This window comes from Filicampus tigris, chromosome 5 (assembly GCF_054856515.1).
Source record: "Filicampus tigris isolate MCC_2025a chromosome 5, RoL_Ftig_1.0, whole genome shotgun sequence".
Taxonomy (NCBI): domain Eukaryota; kingdom Metazoa; phylum Chordata; class Actinopteri; order Syngnathiformes; family Syngnathidae; genus Filicampus; species Filicampus tigris.
This window is the reverse complement of record NC_141221.1, coordinates 6,109,517-6,132,775: the sequence shown is the minus strand read 5'-3', so window position 1 is coordinate 6,132,775 and position 23,259 is coordinate 6,109,517. Positions and strand designations below refer to the sequence as shown.

At 43.3% G+C, this 23,259-nt stretch overlaps 3 protein-coding genes across 4 annotated transcripts; all 3 read left to right on the top strand.

The window, feature by feature from the left end:
- Window positions 1-2,104: 2,104 nt before the first annotated feature.
- Window positions 2,105-3,070, top strand: LOC147147056 (uncharacterized). Its single transcript, XM_086030723.1, has one exon. The coding sequence runs from the start codon at window positions 2,205-2,207 to the stop codon at window positions 2,916-2,918; it is 714 nt and encodes a 237-aa protein (XP_085886849.1). The 5' UTR covers window positions 2,105-2,204; the 3' UTR covers window positions 2,919-3,070.
- Window positions 3,071-15,478: 12,408 nt separating this feature from the next.
- On the top strand, window positions 15,479-18,666 carry mpeg1.1 (macrophage expressed 1, tandem duplicate 1). Its single transcript, XM_086030886.1, has 2 exons — window positions 15,479-15,976; window positions 16,768-18,666. The coding sequence occupies exons 1-2, from the start codon at window positions 15,527-15,529 to the stop codon at window positions 18,439-18,441; spliced, it is 2,124 nt and encodes a 707-aa protein (XP_085887012.1). The 5' UTR covers window positions 15,479-15,526; the 3' UTR covers window positions 18,442-18,666.
- Window positions 18,667-19,200: 534 nt separating this feature from the next.
- On the top strand, window positions 19,201-23,137 carry prf1.5 (perforin 1.5). 2 transcript variants are annotated; one of them, XM_086031197.1, is made up of 6 exons: window positions 19,201-19,335; window positions 19,428-19,638; window positions 19,814-20,083; window positions 20,594-20,865; window positions 21,202-21,343; window positions 21,431-23,137. In XM_086031197.1, the coding sequence occupies exons 3-6, from the start codon at window positions 19,820-19,822 to the stop codon at window positions 22,316-22,318; spliced, it is 1,566 nt and encodes a 521-aa protein (XP_085887323.1). In that variant the 5' UTR covers window positions 19,201-19,335; window positions 19,428-19,638; window positions 19,814-19,819; the 3' UTR covers window positions 22,319-23,137. The 2 variants fall into 2 exon arrangements, with proteins under 2 accessions (XP_085887323.1, XP_085887322.1); XM_086031196.1 differs by having other exon boundaries at window positions 19,232-19,638.
- The last annotated feature ends 122 nt before the right edge of the window (window positions 23,138-23,259 follow it).

The window sequence follows — 23,259 nt, the reverse complement described above, 5'->3', positions numbered from 1 at the left end:
GACTCCCATGCAGGCCATGTGGGTTCAATTCCCACTCAGTGACTCAGTGACAGTGTGAATGTGAGTGCTCACGATATTGGAGATATATGTGATAGGCGATACTTCACATGCACCTAAAGAAGTGACATTTTTATAATCTAATTAGATAAATTGAATACAAATCACACGACAAAATGAGCAGGCTTAAAATATATGTATATATGTTAGTGCCCCTAGAATAGATAGACGCTGCTCTCATATTGGATGGCAATGCGCATTTTAAAGCGGAAATCAACCCAACACATTTTTTCAAGAATGTTCCCAGCAGGTCCACTAGTTGAAACACAGCATTTAGATTATTATTGCGTTTGTGGAATATGAGTAAGCAGCAAAATCCATCCCTTTTTAGCCATTTCAGGGGCAGCCATTTTGTCACTTCTGTCGACTGAAAATGACATCACAACTGCTCAGGGCTCAGATAATGACCAATCACGGCTCAGCTTCAGAAAACAGGTCAGTCGCGATTGGTCGTTACCTGAGCCTAAACTGTAGATGTGACAGATACCCCCGGTAGCCAATCAGGGCTCACCTGGTTTGGTAAATGGACTCTCACTCTAAACTCTAAAAACAGTTGGGTGAAAAATAACAATCTTGAGTCAGACTTACTGGGTTGTTTTGCAGAAAAAAACCCAAATTGGCAGTTTGGCAGTTTTGTACAAAACAACACCAAAAAGTGGGCTGCTTTGTACAAAACAACGCAAGAAGATGGGTCGAATTGACCCAAATTGTGGATCTGTCCATTTTTTTATTTTTTTTTACCCCAAATGGTGTTCGTTTTAACCCAACTGTTTTCAGAGTGTGCTTTTCTACCTTCGGTCCTCAAAGTGTTTCACACTGTACCTCATTTACCCACTGATGAGACAGCGTCAGGAGAAACTGGGGGTTCAGTATCTTGCTCAAGGATACTTTGACATGGCAGAAGATCAAACCCACAAACTCTGGGTTGGGAGACCTGCACTGAGCCACGCCCCCTCTGGTTTGAGCCATGATTGGTAGTTACCTGAGCATTTAGGCACGTGTTGTCCCTTGACAGCAAGTGCATAGCAAAACGCCTACCACCCCAGATGGATTAAAACGGGTTGATTTTGTTGCTTAAATTCATATTGCAGGAATGCAATATTAATCAGAATAGTGTTTTTGACTTATGGTGACGCATAGAAGGTATTATTGTAAAGGAAATATTTTACTTAACTTCCCTTTTAAGGGTTATATAAATACACTTAATCTGAGGGTTTCTATAACTGCGATGTTTTCGTGGCATATATGTCACCACTTCGCAGTGCATAAAAAATATCAATACTTTGTTTTGTTGGCCATTCAGACAGAATTAATTATATTTCCCCTCATGGACCCTGAATTGCTGTGCGAACATGAGTATGTGGTGCATGGACACATCACCAACACAAATGACCGCCTGCACCACGTCCACAATTTCACCAAGCAATCAGACGCTTATCAGACGCCCATAAATGAATGGTGCTGACTCGAACATAAAATTGCCCCACTCTAAATTTCAACACTCATGACTTGACAGCTAATCTGGGCGAGGATCCACCATTTCCAAGCGACGGGCAGACTTCACGGAGCATGGACATGCAGCCAAAAGTCAAGGAGGGCTGCAGTGTTAGTGCAAATTTGCATTGGCAAACAGAATTAATTAATGATAAACAGTACATGCCTGAATGTCCAGCAGTCAGTCGACAAGATAACCACGAAGTCACCGTGCCATGCTATCTGCAACTGCGGTCATATTCAAATATGAAGCACCTCACTGCGCACGTGAAATTCCTCTAAAGTCTTTATAGCAATCCGCAGTTCGCTTTGCGGAAGAGTCCCTGCACTCTGACGTCTCTTATTAAGAGATAAATCCCGCCTTGCCTCAAATATAGGAGTCTTGTTACCGTGGCTGCCGTTTGTAATAAGGAGAGCTTGATTCTGGATGACGACACGCGTCACGATATCGCGGCGCATAATTGCGCATGCATCACTACTTTGTCTGAAAGTCTCTAATCTCTCTAAAGCGCGCACATTACTAAGGGCCGAAAACCGATAAATGCCAGGAGAAATTTACCTTCCGGCATAATCGGCACTTTTGCCACTCCACTTACAATCAGGCCACCCGGAGGATCTGCAAAAATATCCTTCAATACGGCTCCGGCCCGGAAATGACCCCGCAAACGCGATCCAGGAAGAGGGGGGGCGCGGTGTCCAACCTCATCCTGAATGCCATCTCCTACGGCGGCCCGTCCGGCGTCACCCTAGCCGGCCTCAGGAGAGTCCTGAAGGCCAACGGCTACGACGTGGTGCGCAACAGAGCCCGGCTCCGACTGGCCGTTCGCAGACTGGTGGCCAGGAAGTACGTCGTGCGAACCAGGGGAAGGCGCCTCAGGATCAACCCCTACGGCCCTCGAAGGCGCAGAGGCGTTCGGATGTTGAGGCGGCGGAGGAGGAGGCGGCGGAGAAGGCGGAGGACTAGAGGCAGGAGACTTCGGAGGAGGCGCTCCAGGAGAAGGCGCAGGAGGGGCACACCCCGCAGGAGAAGGAGGAGGAGGAGAACGAGATCCGTGAGGAGGAGACGGAGAAGGAGGTCCCTGAGGAGGAGGTCCAGGAGGAGGAGAAGAAGGAGGAGGTCCCGGAGGAGGAGGTCCCGAAGGAGGAGGTCCTTGAGGAGAAGGAGGAGGTCACGCAGGAGGAGGTCCGTGAGGAGAAGGGGAAGAAGGAGAGTGAGGAGGAGGAGGAGAAGGTACCCAAGGAGGAGGAGGAGGAGAGTCAGGAGGGTCCGCAGGCTGAGGAGGGTCAGGAGAGTCAGGAGGTACCGACGCAGGAGGAGACCCATGCGCAGGAGGAGGAGGAGGAGGAGACTGAGCAGGCTGTACTAGTGGCAGCTTAACATGGACTGTATATACACTTCCATTTTCTCCTGCATCTATTCTATTCATATAGACTTCCATTTATCACATAATGGACCTTTTCACTTCTCATGCCACTCTGTTTAAATAATCCCGTGTGAAAATAAAACATTCATAGACAACTGCTTGGACCTCATTGAAGCTGTACAACCACAAATTCATTTTTCGAGCAAACTATAGCAACGGATGAAAAATGGCCCCAAATGCTGGCAAGGGAGTTCACTCAAAATGGTCTTAAAACAAAGACTTACGGTGAGGTGCTATAATAGGGTAAAAACAGGTCTGGAGTTTGTCTGAAAATATTATAAGTGCAATCTCCACATTTTATGTATACACAATTCCTCTGCATCTCATTGGTATGACTTTTTTCCATGACAAATTTGAAATCAGAAGTCACGGAAAATGATGACTATACCAAAATATAGTCGTAATATAAAACATAAGGAAAAAAATGTGACTAAGGTACAGAGTTAGTGCAGAAAAGAAATGTGAAGTATAGACACTTTATTTGCTTTGGCCACAAACAAAAAAATCTACCCAATATCATGTTGTGGATCTGGCCCCCAGGGTCTTGAGTTTGACACCTGTGATCTATGCCACTAGTTTAGTTTTTTCTTTGTTTTTTGTGATTGTAATGTATGGCTAAGTGAAAAAAAAAAAAGGTGATAACCAAACAACATTGATCACCAAACCAATTTATGCACATTTTTACTGAGCAGATGCTGCTTTACGAACACGATCACTTCCAGCAAGAAAAAAAAAAAAAAACACTACAAAAAATCTTTTGCATTCTCTCCATGTGCCTGCCAGCCAACTTGAAAGAGTATAATTTATTTTAGTTGCAATACAGTGGTCCCTCATTTTATTGCGTTTCACCTTTCACGAACCCGTTACATCTGAGATTTTTTTACAGTGCTCTTTTGTATGCTGTTTTTTTTTTACAGCATATGAACCCGTATTGTGTCCTAAGAAGATAAGATAAGATAAGAATGCCTTTATTGATTCCACAGTGGGGAAATTTTCATTGTTACAGTAGCAAAGATATAGGTCACACAGGGGCGGCGGCATAATGTGGCCATTAATGTATAACATTGACGGCAAACATTTAGAATCAAACCTATGTAGATATACGCAGTAACATGTGTATATACACATGTGTATACACACCAACCTACACTAATTGACTGCCTGTATTTTTTTTTACTGTGCATTTGAATTTACAAACAAAAATGATGTTTAATGCACTTATGAACTACACATAATTCCAGCACGATCTAAATACACCACTGAAGAGTGTGTAGTTATTCTATTTTACTCTGAATGTCTGCATGACAGTTGGTAGAAGTTAAAATGTTAATTTAGACATTCATTGCAGGCCTATACAGTTGGTACGGAAAGTATTCAGACCCCTTGAAAATGTTCACTTTCTGTGTCATTGCAGCCATTTGCCGAATCAAAAAAGTTCATTTTATCTCTCACTAATGTACACCCCATCTTGACAGAAAAAAAAACATAACTGAAGAAATGTCTGCAAATTAATGAAAAAACAAAAACTGAAATATCCATGCATGGTCATAAGTATTCAGACAATTTGCAAAAATCTTTCATATTTAACTCACATGCTCTCCATTTCTTCTGATCATCCTTGAGATGGTTCTAATTCTTTATTGGAGTCCAGATGTGTTTATTTAAACTCATTGGACTTGATTAGGGAAGATCTATATAAGACCTTACAGCTCACAGTGCATGTCAGAGAAAATGAGAATCATGAGGTCGAAGGAACTGTCCAAGTGATTAGGGACAGAATTGTGGCAAGGCACAGATCCGGCCAAGGTTATAGAAGAATCTCTGCAGCACTCAAGGTTCCTAAGAGCACAAGTGGCCTCCATAATCCTCTAATGGACAAAGTTTGGGAAACACCACAACTCTTCCTAGACCTGGCCGTCCAGCCAAACTGAGCAATCGTGGGAGAAGAACCTTGGTGAGAAAGGTAAAAAATAACCCAAAGATCACTGTGGCTGAGCTCTAGATATGCAGTAGGGAGATGGGAGAAAATTACACAAAGTCAACTGTCACTGCAGCCCTCCACCAGTCGGGGCTTTATGGCAGAGTGGCCCAATGGAAGCCTCGCCCGCATAGTTTCCCGAAAAACACATGAAGGACTCCCAGACTAGGAGCAATAAAATCCTCTGGTCTGATGAGACCAAGATTGCACTTTTTGGTGCTAATAATTGTATATGTGGATTGTGCTAATAATTGTATATGTGGATTGAGCATCACTGGAGAAACCTGAAAATGGCTGTCCACCACCGTTCACCATCCAACCTGACAGAACTGGAGAGGATCTGCAAGGAAGAATGGCAGAGGATCCCCAAATCCAGGTGTGAAAAACTTTCATTCATCATCATTCCCAAAAAGATTAATTGCTGTACTTGCTCAAAAGGGGGCTTCTGAGGACAGATTCTGAATATTTATGACTATGTGATATTTCATTTTTTCTTTTTTAATAAATTTGCAAAAAATTCTACATTTTTGATTTTTTGCTGTCAAGATGGGGTGCTAAGTGCACATTTACGAGAAATAAAATGAACGTTTTTGATTTTGGCAATTGGCTGCGAATGATGACACAGAAAGTTTATAGGGGTCTGAATACTTTCCGTACGCACTGTAGTTCATAACCCCTTCCCCATAAAAAAAAAATCAACCATCGCAGAATAGATTCTGTTTGACTTTTGGAGGTGTCCTCTTGGTTTCCATCCTTGATCACTTCATCTGGATGTGTAAGCAGAAAAATTCGATTGTCTTACTACAATTTGCCATGAATGCGCAGCAAGATGCATTTTACTCAAAGAGTCAAGGCAATAATCAATCATGCAGTCCACGCATAAATTTTACACTGAAATCCAAGCACAATGCCGTTTATTTTGCAAAAACGAATCCCGTTTTATCTTCGCAAGTGACAGTGAAGCTTTTCATATGGGGGTGGCGGGGGAGGGGCGGTCTTGCGGGGAGGTGCCGCCGGGAATTGGGGCCGTGTCTAAAATAAATAACTAAATAAACACATATTGGCCCCCATGCACTACTTGTCTCAAATTGAAACTATAAGGTAAAATCAACATCACTTTTCACTGCCTGGTAATCCGGGGTTGTGGGATTAAGGGCCCAAAGAATTTCGATCGTCCCATCCGTCTAATTCTAAACGCAAATGAAGGGATGAATAATAACTTTTAGAAAATGACTGACATTTTAAAACCCGCAACTGTTATAAAAAGCCCCAAAACATTCACCCCACAGGGCTACACGTTGGATCTTGTAGTATTTCTAATTGATTATTTCTATCGTCGGCTATTTTATTATTTTATTCATGTCTATTCTATTTGTATTGCATTGTTCCTAATGTATTAATTATTTACCAAATTGTATTTAATTCATTATATTTCAATGTACTCTTTTTCTAGTACCTACATTCTATTTCAGTTGTATTATATTGTTTCTAATTGTTTCTAATGTATTATTCATATTTGTAATTTGTTATTTCTGTTATTTGGGATATTTTTATCCTATTATTTTTATTGTCTACTTCACATTGTATTGTCTTTATATTACAGTTGTATTTTTTGTCTACTGTACTTTATTGTACTGTACTGTACTATATTGGAACGGTATTGTTTCTAATTCATTAATCAATTATATATTTTTGCATTGTTTTGTTGTATACTGTATTCTATTTTTATTGGCTGTTATATTTCGTATCGTATTATACACTCTATACTATTTGTATTGCATTGTTTATAATTTATGAATTACATTGTCTAATCTATTTCTGCTATATTTCTAATGTATTATTCGTATTTTGTCTTTCTATTGCCGATTTTATTTATATTTATATTGTACTATTTTCAGTGTCCATTTTGTTTGCTGTATTATATCATTTATATTGTAAAATGTAAAATGTTTATTCCTTTTCTTGATCCATTCTATTTCTGCTGTCTAAAAAATAAACATGCTTCTTTCAGACTTTTTTTTTTTTATTACATACAAAAGTAAACACGTGGTAAAAAACAAAAAAAACTTTGCACAATATACCGGTACTGCCCTCAGTCTGCACACTATTCTTAAAAAATGCGAAGAGAACACGCATCTCTTTGCCTCGCAGGAGCCCATTTGGCGTATCTCTTTGTACAACAGCAACCCGCCTCCGTCGGAAAAAGCGGGGATGTGCTGAACTGACATTGACTACTGTTATATATCAGACACATTACAGTACAATGTCGAAGCTATGATGACGTGGGCGCAAATGACACGTCACCAGTACCCCGTGCATAATGACGCATCACACTTTGAGCCCAAAGCTTGAATGTCTCTAAAACCCCAAACGTACAGAGCGGTCAAATCCTCGCTAAAAAACTATGAATCGTCTTTTTTTCAAATCCATCCAACGGTTTATGTGTTCAAATTAAAGGAGGGCTTACCTGTACAAATTTGAGAGGTGAGGTATGGTCTCGGGTCTCAACGTCCGAGGTACCCATGCGGACTTGATGAAGACTCAACACATCTGCACAAGTGTCGAGCCATCAATCAGACTCAACGCTTCAACTCCAAACCCGAGTGCTAACGGGGCGCCATGTCTCTTGCACCTAAATCCTCGAGGGCGAGATCCAGGAAGAGGGGCGGGCTGGTGTCCAACCTCATCCTGAACGCCATCTCCTCCTACGGGGGTCCGGGTGGCGTGACCCTAGTGGGCCTCAAGAGGGTCCTTAAAGCCAATGGCTACGACGTGGTGCGCAACAGAGGCCGGATCCGCCTCGCGCTGCGCAGGCTGGTGGCCAGAAAGTACATCGTGCGTGGCAGGGGCGCGGGGGGACGTGGAGTCTTCCGGATCAGTCGCTACAGGACGAGGAGACGCAGGAGGAGCAGAAGGAGGAGAGTGGGAAGGAGACGGAGGAGACGAAGGAGGCGATACGGGAGGAGGAGGAGGAGGAGGAGGAGAAGGAGGAGGAGGAGACGCAGGAGGGCCACCTCCGTGAGGAGGAGGAGGAGAAGGAGGAGGAGAAGGACCTCAGTCAGGAGAAGAAGGAGGAGGATGTCTGTGAGGAGGAGGAGGAGAAGGAGGGGGATGTCTGTGAGGAGGAGGAGGAGAAGGAGGATGTCTGTAAGGAGGAGGAGGAGAAGGAGGAGAAGGAGGAGCTCCGTGAGGAGGAGGAGAAGGAGGTCCTCAGTGAGGAGGAGGAGGAGGAGGAGGAGAAGAGGCCCAAGGAGAATCAGGAGGAGAAGGAGATACCGACGCAGGAGGAGGTCGAGGTCCGTCAGGAGGAGGAGGAGGAGGAGGAGAAGGAGAAGGAGGAGGAGTGTGTACTAAAAAGCTCTCGGATGGACTTAAATGCATACATCCTGTATATTTAACATTTACTTATTTACTCTTACTGTTACATTTAATCTTTAAATCTGTTGAGACTATCATTTTATAGCAACCTGTTTATGTCTATGTCTATTATGTAGCGTGTGAACAATAAAACAATGGAGAAAACCAATATTTGCATTTTTTTTTCCTTCAATATTCCTTTAAACAACACAGCCCGGTCCACGTTGGGGCACTGGCACATTGGCACTAAAACATTGGACAGGGATTATTATTTTTAAATTGCACAATAAACCTAACAGTCTAATACACCTGTGTATATGTCTAACATGTATTTTTTTGACAGGCCTCGTGTCCTGGATATGCAACGTTTAATGAATTTTTTTATTAAGAATTATTTTTAGACCCTCATTGGGATTTTAATTTTTCCTTGCCCACTTGGGGGTTTGGATCATGGGATGTCCGCAATCTTTGTCAACTGTAGACTTGCGAAGCCCTTTGAGACCATTGTGAGTAAGGGCTATACAAATCAAATGACTTAATTTTACTCTTGCATTTGCAGGTTTTAATCCATATTTATTTGTGGTACCAGACAAACGCATAGGAATTAATCCCTCATACGCAGTATCTGCTGCTGCATAAATTATCTGCATGAGCATATCTTGAAAACAAAATGGCCTGTCCTCCATTCACTGCTAGCAAAGAAACACCACACTTTGAGGAAACATCTTGTAAGTTTTTCTTGACAAACAATATGCCACATTGGCAGCAGCGCTTGACGAAGTAAAAAGCTTGAGGTAACTTGCAAAATTGAACGAGTTTTTGTGCATGTTTAGACCCTTGAAAACAGCATTGTTTTCTTGGCGAACAGTGCATCGCTTTGGCAGTGGTGTTTGGTAAAACTAACAACGCTTGTGTTTTAGTATGATTCAAGTCTTAACTTTGTTCGGAGAAAAATTGAGGTAAATGTGGTTAATTCGCTAGGGGAAAATATCAAAGAATACAACTTTTATTTCCTTTCACCAGTAGGTGGCAGTACCAATATGATGAAAAATACATTCATAGATGCCTTCAGGCCTGAACTCTCAATCTGGGTCAAGTTGCAGCAGTTTTTGTTTCCACCGCGAATTGTCACTGCATCAGAATTTGCAGTGCCGTCAAGGCCACACCCTTTGCCTAAAAGTCGCAATACAGGAAGTAGGCAGAAAACAATGATCAACGTCTTGAGGCTTTTCTGACAACATTTCAGTTGGATCCGGTCAGCGTTCTCTGTGCAGTACATCAAAATTGAAAAGATTACATTCCTTGTCTCCACTAGGTGGCATTGTACAACAAAATATTGTCATATACTGTAGGGAGAGAAGGGAATTCTGTCCCAGAGACGGAACGGTCCGTCCGTCTGGGACAGCCCGTTTTTGGGACGGAGGACGGAGTCTTTTTTTTTTTAACGGACGGTAAAGGGGTTAAGTACTGACTGACGTGTTGTGTTGGGTGCTTTTAAAAAGACAGACCACAGTTACTTCAGCAATACCACAGAGCTGTCTTTATTAACTGCCTGCAACAACTCTCCAAAGTGCGTTCATTGCAGTAACATTGCATTCACAGGCATAGACTGCCCTCTAGTGGGTCAATACATGCAATACCATGGATTATGCCACAAGGATATCCATTTCACTGACGACTGACTGACTGTGTAATCCGGGATAAGGTACAGTATGTACAGGGCGTAGGAAAAAGGTGGGTAGAAATATTGTCTTGTTAACTAACTGTTAATATTTAGTACATACCTCATCCCTTTGCACGCCAAGTATGTTCTTTCTGGGACATCTATTGTAAAAATCTCTCCAAACCATCATTCATGCTCATGCCAACGCGCCGTACGCTTTCATCTTTCGTTTGCACCTAAAATAACATTGCGGTATTTTGCTAATTATTTTTATCGTGAAATAATGCAATAAGACCTATAAACTTGTACTGAAAGTTTTAAGTCAATCAGATGAAACCTCTAGGACAAGGGGTCAAAAGTACGACCCCTGTAAATGTGCAAAAATGGGCCAAAATAGTACCCCCCCAACCCAAAAAAAAAGATAGCTCACTTCCTATATATTTTAGTTGCAAGTATGGCTGCTCTGTTCACTTACGATCATTTATGGCAGTAAGTTTCTCATGTGGTACTACAGTAACTAGGAGAGTTAAGTATTTTGTTTTTTGATGATACTTTGTGTAAAATCTTAAGAACTACTGACTTATGCTATACTTGAACCAACACTGCAAAACAAACAAACAAACAAACAAACAAACAAACAAACAGTTTTTAATTTGATAGGCTACATCGGTTTCACAATGTGCTAAACTGATGCAAATCCTCCTCTTCTCCTCGAAAATAATATACGTCAGTTTAACCACATTTCAACAATGCGCAAACAGATGTATGCTTGACAAAGTCAATCCAAATGGACTTTTACACAAATTTCACATTGTAGAGTGGCTTTTTATTGTGGGCAAAGGCTGTCTAATAATCAGGCTGTCTAATCAGCATCTAGACATGCATGACACACCTCTGTGAGGTGAATGGATTATTTCAGCAAAGAAGTGCACAGGGGGCAGCAACCTTTTTGAAGCTGACAGCTTTGAAATAAAAAGAAAATGCTCAAATTCCTTAACGTAACCATTAATTACCTTTACATTTGTTTATATTAATCTACGTGAAGACACTCATGCTACGATTTCCCCCATCAGCAATGAATTTAACAAGGAAGGAAACAGATAAACGTCAATATTTGTAACACCTCTTGGTTTATTTATTTTTTTACTACAACGGGCCCACTCTGAGCCACATGATTGGTTGTCCATGTTTAAACACGTCAGAATTTATTAAACAGGTGCAGAGCGTAGGAAGAGCGCGATGACGTCACTGCACTGCTTTTTGGTAGCACGGAATTTGCACGGTTTTAGCCTCCTATCAGTCAAAATAAGATAACCATTGGTTTGTATGAACATGGGAAATAAAAAGTGTTGGTGTTTGAGTATACACGCGCGGCTCAAATGCGTTTTCTTTGAAATACGCTTCGCATTTCTGTGAAAGTGTGCGTTGCCAATGCATTACATTAATTCAAGTTTCCAGCCTCAACTGAATCGCCTCGAATGACAACTGATTAATTCAATGTGTAATGATGTCGTAATGGTGATGACACTCGTTGAACAATACGACTTCTCAATTCATACGTCACAGGTGCAGTTGCGTAATTACGCATCAGACTTTGTACTAAAGGGTGAAATCTCTCTCTAACTGTCACGTACAGAGAGAAAAGAACTCCACCAATCCTTATGAAATGCTTTTGCAAATGCATTCAACAGCTCACGAGGAGATTTTAAAGGAGAGTTTAGCTGGAGAAGACACATAGGTTGGTTCTCATCAGGACTTCAAACAAAACAAAACAAACAAACAAAACAAAACAAAAAAAAAAGCAGTTTTAACTGAGACATCATTCTCAACACTCGTGTTTGTATCTGAACATACTTGATTAGAACGCAGGCGCATCCCACAATGTCGGTGTCACTTGCGCCCATATCTCCACGGAGACCGAGGAAGAGGACCGGCCCCACGGTGTCCATCCTCATCCTGAACGCCATCTCATCCTACGCGGGTTCGCGCGGCGTGTCCCTGGTGGCCCTCAAGAAGGTTCTGAAGGACAGCGGCTACGACGTGACCCGGAACCGAGCCCGGATCCGCCTCGCCCTGCGCAGGCTGGTGGCCAAAAAAGTCATCGTGCGCACCCGGGGCAAAGGGGCTTCCGGATCCTTCAAGCTCAACCCCAAACCGCCCGGGGGTCGCAGAAGGAGGGCCGTGAGGGGGGAGAGGAGAAGCAAGAGGAGGAGGAGGGGGAGGGGGAAGAAGAAGAAAAAGGCCCAGGGGAGGAGGACCAGGAGGGGACGCTCCAGGAGAAGACGCAGGAGGGCCACCCCTGTGAGGAAAAGGTCGACCAGGAGGAGGAGGAGAAGGGCCCCGAGAAGGAAGACCCCTAAAAGAATCAAGAAGGTCCGACGTAAGAGGTCCAAGCCCGCCAAGGTCCGCAGGAGGAGGAGGAGTAGGATGAGCGGAAGGGTGTATAAATGATCCACGGCGTTCCTGGCATCCTAAGAACCACATGGACCATGTATTTATGAAGCTATAGTGTCTATGCTATCTTTCCTTCTGCAATAGGAATTAATAATCCTGCTGTCTCAGCACTTCCTTTCCTTATTGTCCATGTTGTGAACAATAATAAAACTAATCTAACTCTGAAACACTCCCTATGTGGTTATTCAAATATATGAGGAGTGGCCTATGTACATTTAATCACTGCGATAGTATCATGTCACCCTTGACAAAAAGCTTGATACCCCTGTTTAGTGATATTTGTGAAACATCCATCATTTTATTATAACATTTTGAAAATAAGTCATGTCCTTCAAAAATGTTATGTTTGGCACCAACAAGGATCTTGATACATTGAAGCATGATAAACTATTCATTTAAAACTAAAATTTAGAAAGAATGTACATTTTGGACATGGAATTTTTAACATCTGTTATATGTCATTTGTCCCTTTCTGTCATTTCCAGCCAGAAGGTATACAGATTTAAAAATTGAACATTCAATTTGACAGTGGCTTTTTGGCTAATGTGAATAAAATAATCTAACTTATCCATCTATTTTCTGCAAGCATTTGTCCTCATTAGCGTCACATTGATTCCAGCTGACTCTGGATGAGAGGTGACGTACACCCTGTTGTCGCCTGTCAATTACAGGACACTAATGCGGACAAAATAATTCAAACTCAACAACAGTGTTGCCTACTAATTTTCGGGAGATGTTGTTAAACAATGAACATCACATCATTGCCTAGTGTTGTCATTGCGTTTTATTCAGTTACACGCGATTGTGGCCTGTTGAAACGAAGCTCCTCTCCTCAAGCCAACAATCTTTCATTGGCACTAAAATGCCACACGATAGTGCCAACGCCATAATTTCGTATAAGAAAGGGGCTTTGGCCTGATTTCAGCAGACAAATGAGATTTAAAATAAACGAATAAATAGATAAATAAACGGGGCATAAGTAAATCACCAAGAGGGAATGTGCGCCATTATGCGTTTGAGTCATTTTTCAAAAGTTGCAAAAACTTTCCACTAATTCGGGGTGAGAAATTGGTTGCAAATCGTAACAGGCACAGTATGTTTTTGTAATGTAGCAGGAAGCTGGAGTACTTCGATAAAATCCACGCAAGCATGGGGATAACATGAAAATGCATCTTGCATCTGAAGAATAGAACACATTTGGCTGTCTTGTGCTTCGTACATAAGATTTTATTGACTATCAGTACGCTGGTCAAATCCATCAAGAGATTTGTATTCAACATGGAAACTGGGTTATGATCAATTTACCGACGATTGACACTTGAGAAACTTAAAAATAAACTGATCTTGAAGTCTATGTTTTGCAGTTGTTTTTGAAACTATACTGCCACCTAATGGGCACAGTTGGTAACAAGTCCCTGGGAGTCAGAAAGGACTACAAGACTGCAATGTTCAAATCAGAAAAAAGGCTTTGTGAGCAAGAAGTCAATGTGACATTTTCCTAGTGGATTACATAAAATTACAATCTTACATATGTAGGGTGTCATCCAAATGTTGCTGTTTATATAGGTGTTTATTGACAAATACCAGCCTGACAAGTCTGACGCACTGATTTAAAGACAGCTCAGACAACACAGCTCTTGTATAGACCCCGTTTCTTCTGTGTATTGACATTGTGAGTTCCTTCATCCACAGAATGGAAGTTGTTGGTGGGTGTGAGTTCAAAGTCAGGTAGGATGTGTCCAGGTTGCGGGGGTCTTTTTAGGTCAAGACGAAGATTCTGAAATTGCTTCTCTGGGGAATGGGGAGCTTGTGTAGGACATTGGCAACATGGTCAAGAATCAGAGAGGGGTGAATAGATGCGCAGCAGGGATCTGAATGTATTTCACATAATTTATGTTGGTAGACAGTTGCAAGAGTCAATATGAAATGAACTGAAAGTGTAAGGTATGAGAGGGAGAAGCAAAGGTGTACCTGGAGGGTGGAGCTACAGGTGGAAGTGGTGAGTGCTTTTGGTCCAATGATGGCGATTTCAATTTTGTCACAGATTAGCTTTTAAAAGAAGTTTGAATGCATTCATTTAATCTATTAATACAGCCTGTTAGGAATGAGAGAATGGTAAAGGAGATCGTTTTGGTGCAGTTGAGAAGCTGCGTATCATCATCATAAAAGCAGTTGAATTTGAGACCAAAGGGACAGATGCAAGAATGAAGAGTGGTCAGAGAACTGAACTTTGGGGGACACCCTTGGGAAAGAAGGCAGTTAGATGAACTGATGACTGCCAGTGAGTTTTTAGCCAGTTGTGGGTGGAGCTGGTGATAAAGGTGATATCAATTCAGGTGAGATAGAGAGGATTGAGGACAAAGGTTATTGAAATCAGAAGACAGGAGGTCATGGGCGATATTCAGGAGGTCTGTTTCAGTGCTGGTTGTTTGGATGGAATCAAGATTGTAACTGGTTGTACATGTTCCAGGAAAAGAACCATCAGGATCAGTTCGGGTGAAGCAAAAAATGGTGACTTTCTTCGACCAGGCAGTGTAAGTGTCTTGGGTTTGCACATTCAGGCCTGGACTAGTTTGTGCAGTGACTCATTGGGGAACTGTAAAGCAGCACATGTTATGATGGGTGCCATTTTTCAGACTTTGCTTTCACTTCTGTTTTTCGGTTGTCTCTGATAAGACGAAGCTTGAATGTGTATCATAAAAACCTTATCTGACATGAGATATTTCTTGTCAGATACTACAGCCTTTTATCAGCACTGATAGGGCAAAGGTACTTCTACATTTGACCTGATGCTGAGTCACACTTGTAAATCACTTGAAACCTTCAGAAATGCTTTGCATCAAACAGATTTAAAAAGTAGGCTTATGACATTAGTTTTTATATTAAAGTCCTCTTAATGTTAGACTAATTAAATATGTTTTATCAGTAGTATACAGAGTTAATGCTCTGGGGGGAACAGACGAGCTAACCAAAAGCAAAACTCAACCACAGGCACCGTTTCCTCACAAACAAGTTCCTCATTAAGGTCATATGATAAGAGAGGAGGAACCCTGGAAGTTTAAGCTCAGCAGTCTTTGACTACATTTTGACACATTCTAGATGGGGGCACCTGCGACTCTGCTGGTTCTCTCGCTCCTTCACGTTTGTTTGTCAGTTTCAATCAGCCGTCCGACCAACTGGCTTCGACAATGTCGAGCTTCCGCTAACCTCTCCATCACAGCCTTGGAAGCCCTACCCGGCGGAGGCTGGGATAACCTCCGGAACGTAGATATGGGTCGGGTCATGAACCTCAGCTATTTCCATTGCCAGACCACCGAAGACGGACTCTACTTCATCCCAGATGAAGTGTTTGTCATACCCCACAAGGAGACGGGAGTGGAGACCAACTCTGAGATAATCAGCTCCTGGCAGGAACAGCGAAGCTCAACATCGCGCGGCATAAATGCTGACGTATCATACTTTTCTAAGCTGAATGGAAAATTCTCCTCTGAGAGCCAGAGGATGAAAATCCATCAGGTCAAAGATTCTTCAACCACAACCAAAGTGCAGGTGAGGTTTTATGGATATGTTGACCGTTTAGGTGTAATCACAAAAATGGGAGCTAAAATGCTACAACATGAAAGTCAAACCAGTTGACTTATATGAGCTTGTACAAATTTTCATTTTGTGATGGTGCAGAGGAATTTAATTGAGGTCAGGTGTTGTCAAACGTTTTGGGTCCAGGGGCCCCCTAATGGGGAGAAAGTTGTCCAAGGGCCACCTCATAATACTAATGCCAATTAAACACTTCTAAACTATCACGTGTACCGCTAAACTTGAGAGGAAATATTTCCTTTTTTTAAACCCAAGTGTGGATATTTTCCGGGTTTAGCTGGGATCGGTTCTGAACCTAATGATTTTTTTCCCTTTTTTTATCTATTGTCAGAATCTTGAAATGCTGTGTGCCAAGTGATTCGGGAGTACAGTTACTGATTCGGGGAAGACAGGTTTACGTGATGGGCTTACCATGAATGTTTTATTGTTGTGCCGGTACCCCATGTGTAGATATGCATTTTTGGGGACAAATTTACATTTACACAATGTCAACAGGCTATGAATATACTATAAGTACGGACCGTACTGTACACTGCCCACAAGAACTTAAGAGCTGTTATTCCAACTATTCACTCTTTTAGTGTTATTTGCACAACAAGGAGTTGAACAGCACACATCACAACAGGCGTATTTTCCATTTGCGGGTTTGATTATAACGGCCATTTAACCAATCCTCCTCAATTTATGCGTTCACATTTTTGAGGAGAAGACAATAACATCTAACGCACGTTTCATTTCATTCCCAGGTTCGCAACCTCCTCTACACAGTTCAGGCTTACCCAGATTTCAATCTCGATTCACGTTTTGCTCAGCAAGCCAAGGAGATAGCTGATGCTATCGAAAACAACCAAACAAGGAACGCTAACTACCTCTCAGAGAAGATGGTGTTGGACTATGGTACCCATGTGATCACCAGCGTTGATGCTGGGGCTACCTTGGTGGAGGAGGACTACTTGCGTTCCTCTTACGTGGTGAATGGTGCATCGGAAAGTTCTGCCATCAAAGCCTCGGCCGGCCTGAACTTCTTTGACAAGCTCAAGTTTGAAATAAGCAGCCAGAGCGGCCAACAGAGCTCGTCACTCCAGGAATACCAGTCAAACATTCAGTATTCTCTCATCCAAAGTCACGGCAGTATACCTTTCTATCCAGGCATCACCCTGCAAAAGTGGCAGGAAAGTACCAGAAACAACCTGGTTGCAGTTGATCGGTCAGGATTAGCTCTGCCCTACTTTATAAATGCCAACACCCTCCCCGATCTGCCGCAGCCAACTGTTAACAAAGTCGCCAATTCGGTAACCAAGGCCATCGAGCGCTACTACAAAGTCAACACTCGCCCCGGTTGCGTTGACGTCAACTCCCAGAACTTCAACTTCCAAGCAAACATCGACGACGCCTCGTGTGACGGCCCTGCTACGAACCTCAGTTTTGGCGGAGTCTACCAAGGATGCGTTCCCATCTCCCAAAATGCAGGCCCGCTGTGTGACACCTCGGCCCAGAAAAACCCAGATACGGGTGCCTTTTCATGTAAGCCGCCTTACTCGCCTACGTTACTGAGATCGGAGGTGAGACAGCAAGCTTACACCGTGTACGAATGTCATGACGAGACGTATCGATGCGGGCTCTTTTACTGGTTCGACTGCCATCGCAAAGTGTGTCGGGACAACTCGTACGTCCGCTCCGCTCGCATAAACACCTACTGGTGTTCAGTCAATAGCGAGGCTCCGGAAGACTCCGGGTATCTCTTTGGAGGGATGTATAGCCCCTCCCTGCCGAACCCCGTCACCAACTCTAAAAGCTGCCCAGAGAAGTTTATGCCTCTGAAGTTTCTCTCAGACGGCCACGTGATCTGTTTGAGTAAGGACTATGAAACTGGCACCAAGTACGCCGTACCCTTCGCGGGCTTCTTCAGCTGTGAGTCAAACAACCCCATGGCGAGGCAACAACGTCGCTGCCCCCCCAAGTTTAGTCAACATCTTGCTGCCGTCAGCGATGGCTGTGAAATCCTTTACTGTGTCCAGTCGGGATTATTCACAGGCGGCCAGCTGCTTCCAGTCCATCTCCCTCCTTTCACAAGGGCACCACTAATTACCGTAAAGGCCACCGACACAGTAATGGTGATGGCAGAGGATGACAAAAGCTGGGTACGAGTCGGAGACACCAAGGCATGGAAACTGGCAGACCCCAAGGATGTCCAGCGGATTTTGAGAAACTTCAACCAGAACCAGGGTCAGCTGTCCAGCGGAGAAAAGGCAGGGGTAGCATTTGGCGTGATGGGCGTGACGGCGCTGGTTGTCATGGGAGTCGTGGTCTTGCTGAAAAGAAGATCAAAGCTGCCTGGCCTGACTTTGAGGAGGGGTTACGCGGAAATACAGCAGGAAGAGGAGAGAGCACTTCTGCAAGAGAATGAAATATCCGCATGAAATATCCAGAAAAGCACAAATGTGGCCTGACCACTTTCCTTTTTTGTTGATGAATATTGCAATAACCTTATTCAACCTCTGACAAGCTTAATTTTTAACGTGATAAATTGTTTATTCTCCATGCGGATGTGTCTTTTTTAATTATTAAACCATTCGACTGAAATGTAAACACATTACAGTAAAAGGCACGTGTACTGATTTAATGCAATAAAGATAATTTGTGGACTGGGTTGCATTTATGTTTCATGTGTCCAGTTTCCCCAAAGTAAATAATGAAGGGCATCTGAAAAACAACAGACAGACAAAAGTTAACCGGTACAACAGGATGCATTTGAGTTCTTTTGATTACAATCAACATTAAGTGTTTTACCACGTTTAAAGTTGGATCAAGAGCATTTCGCCTCTTGGGAGCAATTCACACTGCGCAAGAATGCATGAATCAAAATGGCCACTCTATTTTGATGCTTGCATACTAGAAATAAGATGAACACCACCAAGTTCCATTTTTGCAGGAGACGCCTTGCGCAGATTATGGTCAGCCACTTGCAATTTCTGCGGGTTTACTGACCCAAAAAAAAAAAAAAAAACCCCACCTACATTCTATCCACATGCATAAATAGACATTGGCGGAAGTGACCTCATGGTTATGGTAAGGTTATATGCACACAGACAGGCAAGCTTAGACGCTGTATGCACAAAAGCGCACATACAAAACCCACAAGACAATCCCCTTTGCACGCACACATTCATTTCCAGCAAGTGTGTGTCTGTGCATCTTGCTCCAGTGAAAATCAAAGAATCACCCTCCCCCAACGAGCTGCGAGGGAATAGAAGGCGATCTTGAACGTGAAAACAAACCGGCTCATGCTGAGGAAATTGGAACAGCCTTAAGCGGTGAGAGAGTGAGAGCGAGAGAGAGAAAACAAAAACAGACAGACATGAAAAGCCCTGAGCCATGAATTCCCTCCTTGGTGTTTTTCAAACAGTGAATCACAGACAAAGGTGAGCGGCCAAACAGAATCGCTGCCAGTCTGCAGCTTAATGTGCAGCAGGACCAAGAGTTTCCACCGTCCCTCTGGAGGCTGAAGCCATCGAGGTTTAGAAGACAAAGCAAAAACTGAAGAGGAATTTCTGCACCGTTTTGACCATAGGAAAAAAAACAAAAAAAAAAACGTTAAGCTTAAGACCCAATCCAAGGTAAGTGTTGACTTTCCCTTTATGAGTATATAGTCTTGAAAACATTTAGAGCTTATTTTTTTACAACAACTGTGCTAGGATTAAAAACGCCCCAGCTCTCTTCAATCTGGAATGCCGACAAACCAAGTATGTTTACAGAGAGACTTGACTGAATACAAATTCACTTTACATCTAGGTAACCATGCCAGGATTCCAAAGAAGTAGCTTTGTCTCATTGATGTTGGCATTGCCAGTCATCCTGGAGGTGGGCAGGCTCCGGGCGTGTCGGCTCGGCACGGCGACACAATGCGAGAAAGCACCCTTCGTGCCCGGCTACAACCTGGCCGGGGAGGGTTTCGATGTGGTCCGGTTGCGACGGACGGGGGCGTATGTCATTAACGTCAAGGGTCCTCTGGCTGACAATCAGACATGCACACTGTGTCCAAACCGCTTCCACAAAGGACAGGTGACTACTGTTGATTCTACGCTCAACATTAAATAGGAAATCAACCCCAACATATATTTTTTTCAAGAATATGTTCCCAGCCGGTCGACCAGTTGAAACACGGCATTCTGATTAATATTGCGTTTGTGGAATAAGAGTTAAGCAGCACAATCCACCCCTTTTTGTCAAATCTGTCGACTGAAAATGACATCACACCTACTCAGGGATCAGGTAACGACCAATCACAGCTCAGCTTCAGAAAATCAGCCGCGATTGGCCATTATCTAAGCCCCGCGTAGTTGTGATGTCATTTTCAGTCAACAGAAGTGACAAAATGGCCGCCCCAGAGATGGCGAAAAAAAAAAAAAAAAACAGTGGATGAACTCTTATTCCACAAATGCAATATTAATCAGAATGCCTTGTTTCAACTAGTGGGCTTGCATAGAACATATTCTTGAAAGAAATATGTTTGAGTTGACCACTTTAAGTGGTTTGTTTCATACTGTCCTTTCCCACCCCACCCATCCTCAGATTCAGAGGCTCCCAGCTGCTGTGCTTGATTGGCGCCCCTTCAGCCGTTGCAGCAAGCAGCTCTCGAGTGCCCTCCACCACTCTGTGGAATCTCTGCTGCGCAGCTCCAACTCGCTGGTGAACAACAACTGGAGTGTGGGTTTGAGCCTCGATAAATTCGGCAAGGTGGTGCTGGGAGGGAGCCGCTCAGACTTGGCCAAGTTCGCTCGTTCGCAGCACAGCGTGGACAAGGCCACTTTTGCCATACATGAAATCAGCTGCACCTACTACAGGTAAAAGAATGGACACCGACTATGTCGCCAAACTCTCTGGTTACTCCAGCTTCCTCCCCCATTTGAAAAACATATATGCTGGCTCATTGAAGACAAACACATGCAGGGTGCCACAGTCAGTTGGAATAGGTGCAAATACACCCATGAGGCCATGACCTTAACGACAACAACCAGTATAGAGAATAGATGGACAAAGTCTTTTCCTAGCAACTACAAGAAAAAAGAAAAAAAAAAGACAAGGAACCAAGATTTAAAGCGTTCACCATGAACCCCGACTATGGGGACCAAACAGTCATTCTCAGTAATGTTAACTTCCTATTCCTCTTATTGTTCCAGCTACAGACTGGCTGACCACCCACAACTGAGCACGGAGTTCACAAAGCATCTGAGCAGACTTCCGCCGATCCTAACGACGAGCCACAGCAGAGCCCTGTACAAACGGCTGATCGACACCTATGGAACGCATTACATTCACCAGGTCAGATGCAGATAAGTGCACACAGTCTGTGTCTTTGCGATGGGAATCATGTAGCAGCTAAATTGTTGTTGGAATTCCATTCCCGAGGTTCAACTTGGTGGAAAAGTGAGGCGAATCACAGCCTTCCGGACCTGCCTGGCCACGTTGAAGGGCTTTACAGAGGCAGAGATCAAAAACTGCCTGAATGCCGAACTGCGCATGGCCTTGGGATTCCTCCCTTCCAATGCTTCCTACTCCAACAAGTGTGACGGCCTCATGAAGGGCAACATGAGCATGGGCTTCTATCAAGGCTTCATGACTCACAAGATTGAGGTCACTGGCGGCGAGAAATACTTTCCGGATATCCTCTACCAGCAGGACCCCTCCGACGCCTACCACAGTTGGATGAACAGCCTCCAAGACAACCCAGATGTGGTTTCCTACGGGATTTTCCCCCTGCACCACCTGGTGGAGGACTCTCAGATCAGCGCTAATCTCAGGGCAATCATCTCAGAGTATATCCAAGAGAACAAGCTTCAGGAGGACCAGCTGGGTTTGAAGAACTGCTCCCCGACACCCAACCTGGACCACAACTGCTGTCCTCTGCGGGCTGGCCGCGGCTCTCTTAAACTGGAGATCCACAGAGCCGCCGGGCTCAAGGCCGACACCTTCACCAAAACAGACGCCTACGTGAAGATCTTCTACAACGGCATGTACGAGGAGACTGAAACAGTGATGGACGACAACAACCCCGTATGGAACGCCACTTATTACTTCAGCTCGGTGGAGGTCGGCCAGGAGTTGAGGTTTGAAGTGTGGGACAGAGATGTTCTTTACAACGACCAGGCAGGCGTTTGTATCATCTTTCCCGAGCGAGGATCTCGTTCTATGAGCTGCCGGTTGAGCAAAGGAGTCCTCTACTTTTCATACAGCATCAAGTGCGATGCTCACTTGTCAGGCTTCAGGTGTGGACGGTATTCCCCCACCGCAGAGTAGTTCAGACCTAATAAATTCTTGTTTACTTGATGGGAGTATCTTTTTTTAAAGTGGAAGTCAACCCAAGCATATATTTTTTTCAAGAATATGTTCTATGCAGGCCCACTAGTTGATGCACCCGTTTTAGCAATCTCTGGGGGCGGCCATTTTGTCTTCTGTCGACTAAAAATGACATCACAACTGCTCACAACGACCAATCACGGCTCATATTCAGAAAACAGGTCAGCCGTGATGGGTCGTTGTGAGCAGTTGTGATGTCTTTTTTTAGTCGACAGAAGACAAAATGGCCGCCCTCAGAGATAGCTAAAAACACGTGCATTTTTCTGCTTAACTTACCTTCTACAAACGCAAAATTAATCAGAATGCCATGTTTCAACTAGTGGGCCTGCTGGGAACATATACTTGAAAAAAATATGTTTGGGTTAACTTCCGCTATAAGAATTACATTGACTGTTTCCTTCGAGGTCAACATGAGAACTGTTCCAAACGTATCTTAAAATCCAATTGCTACCAAGGAAGATTTGGGTTTGTTTGACAAATAAATCTACAAAAAATAACATTACCATACTCATTTATAGAAGCACCCATATTGAGTCCCTTTCATACCGTGTACTTTAGACTTACCTTGACTTTATAATCCTTTAGAGTTTTGATTATTGTGATCTTGATGACCATTGCTTGATGATGAGCACATTTGGATCTCCAAATGTGTTGTGTGTGCAATAACTTTTGTAATGGCTGGTTTATCTCTCAAGACCTGACAGAAATGACTAGAAATGTTTAAATTCTCATTAAAATTCCAATTAGGGCTACTATGAACTGGATTGTCAAGAGCATTCTTTTAAAATATCACCCTTACATCAGCCATTTCACAAACCTAACTTCAAAGAGCAAGTAGGCTCCTGGTTTGTACAAAAATTTCGAGTGTACAGTTCCTTTAT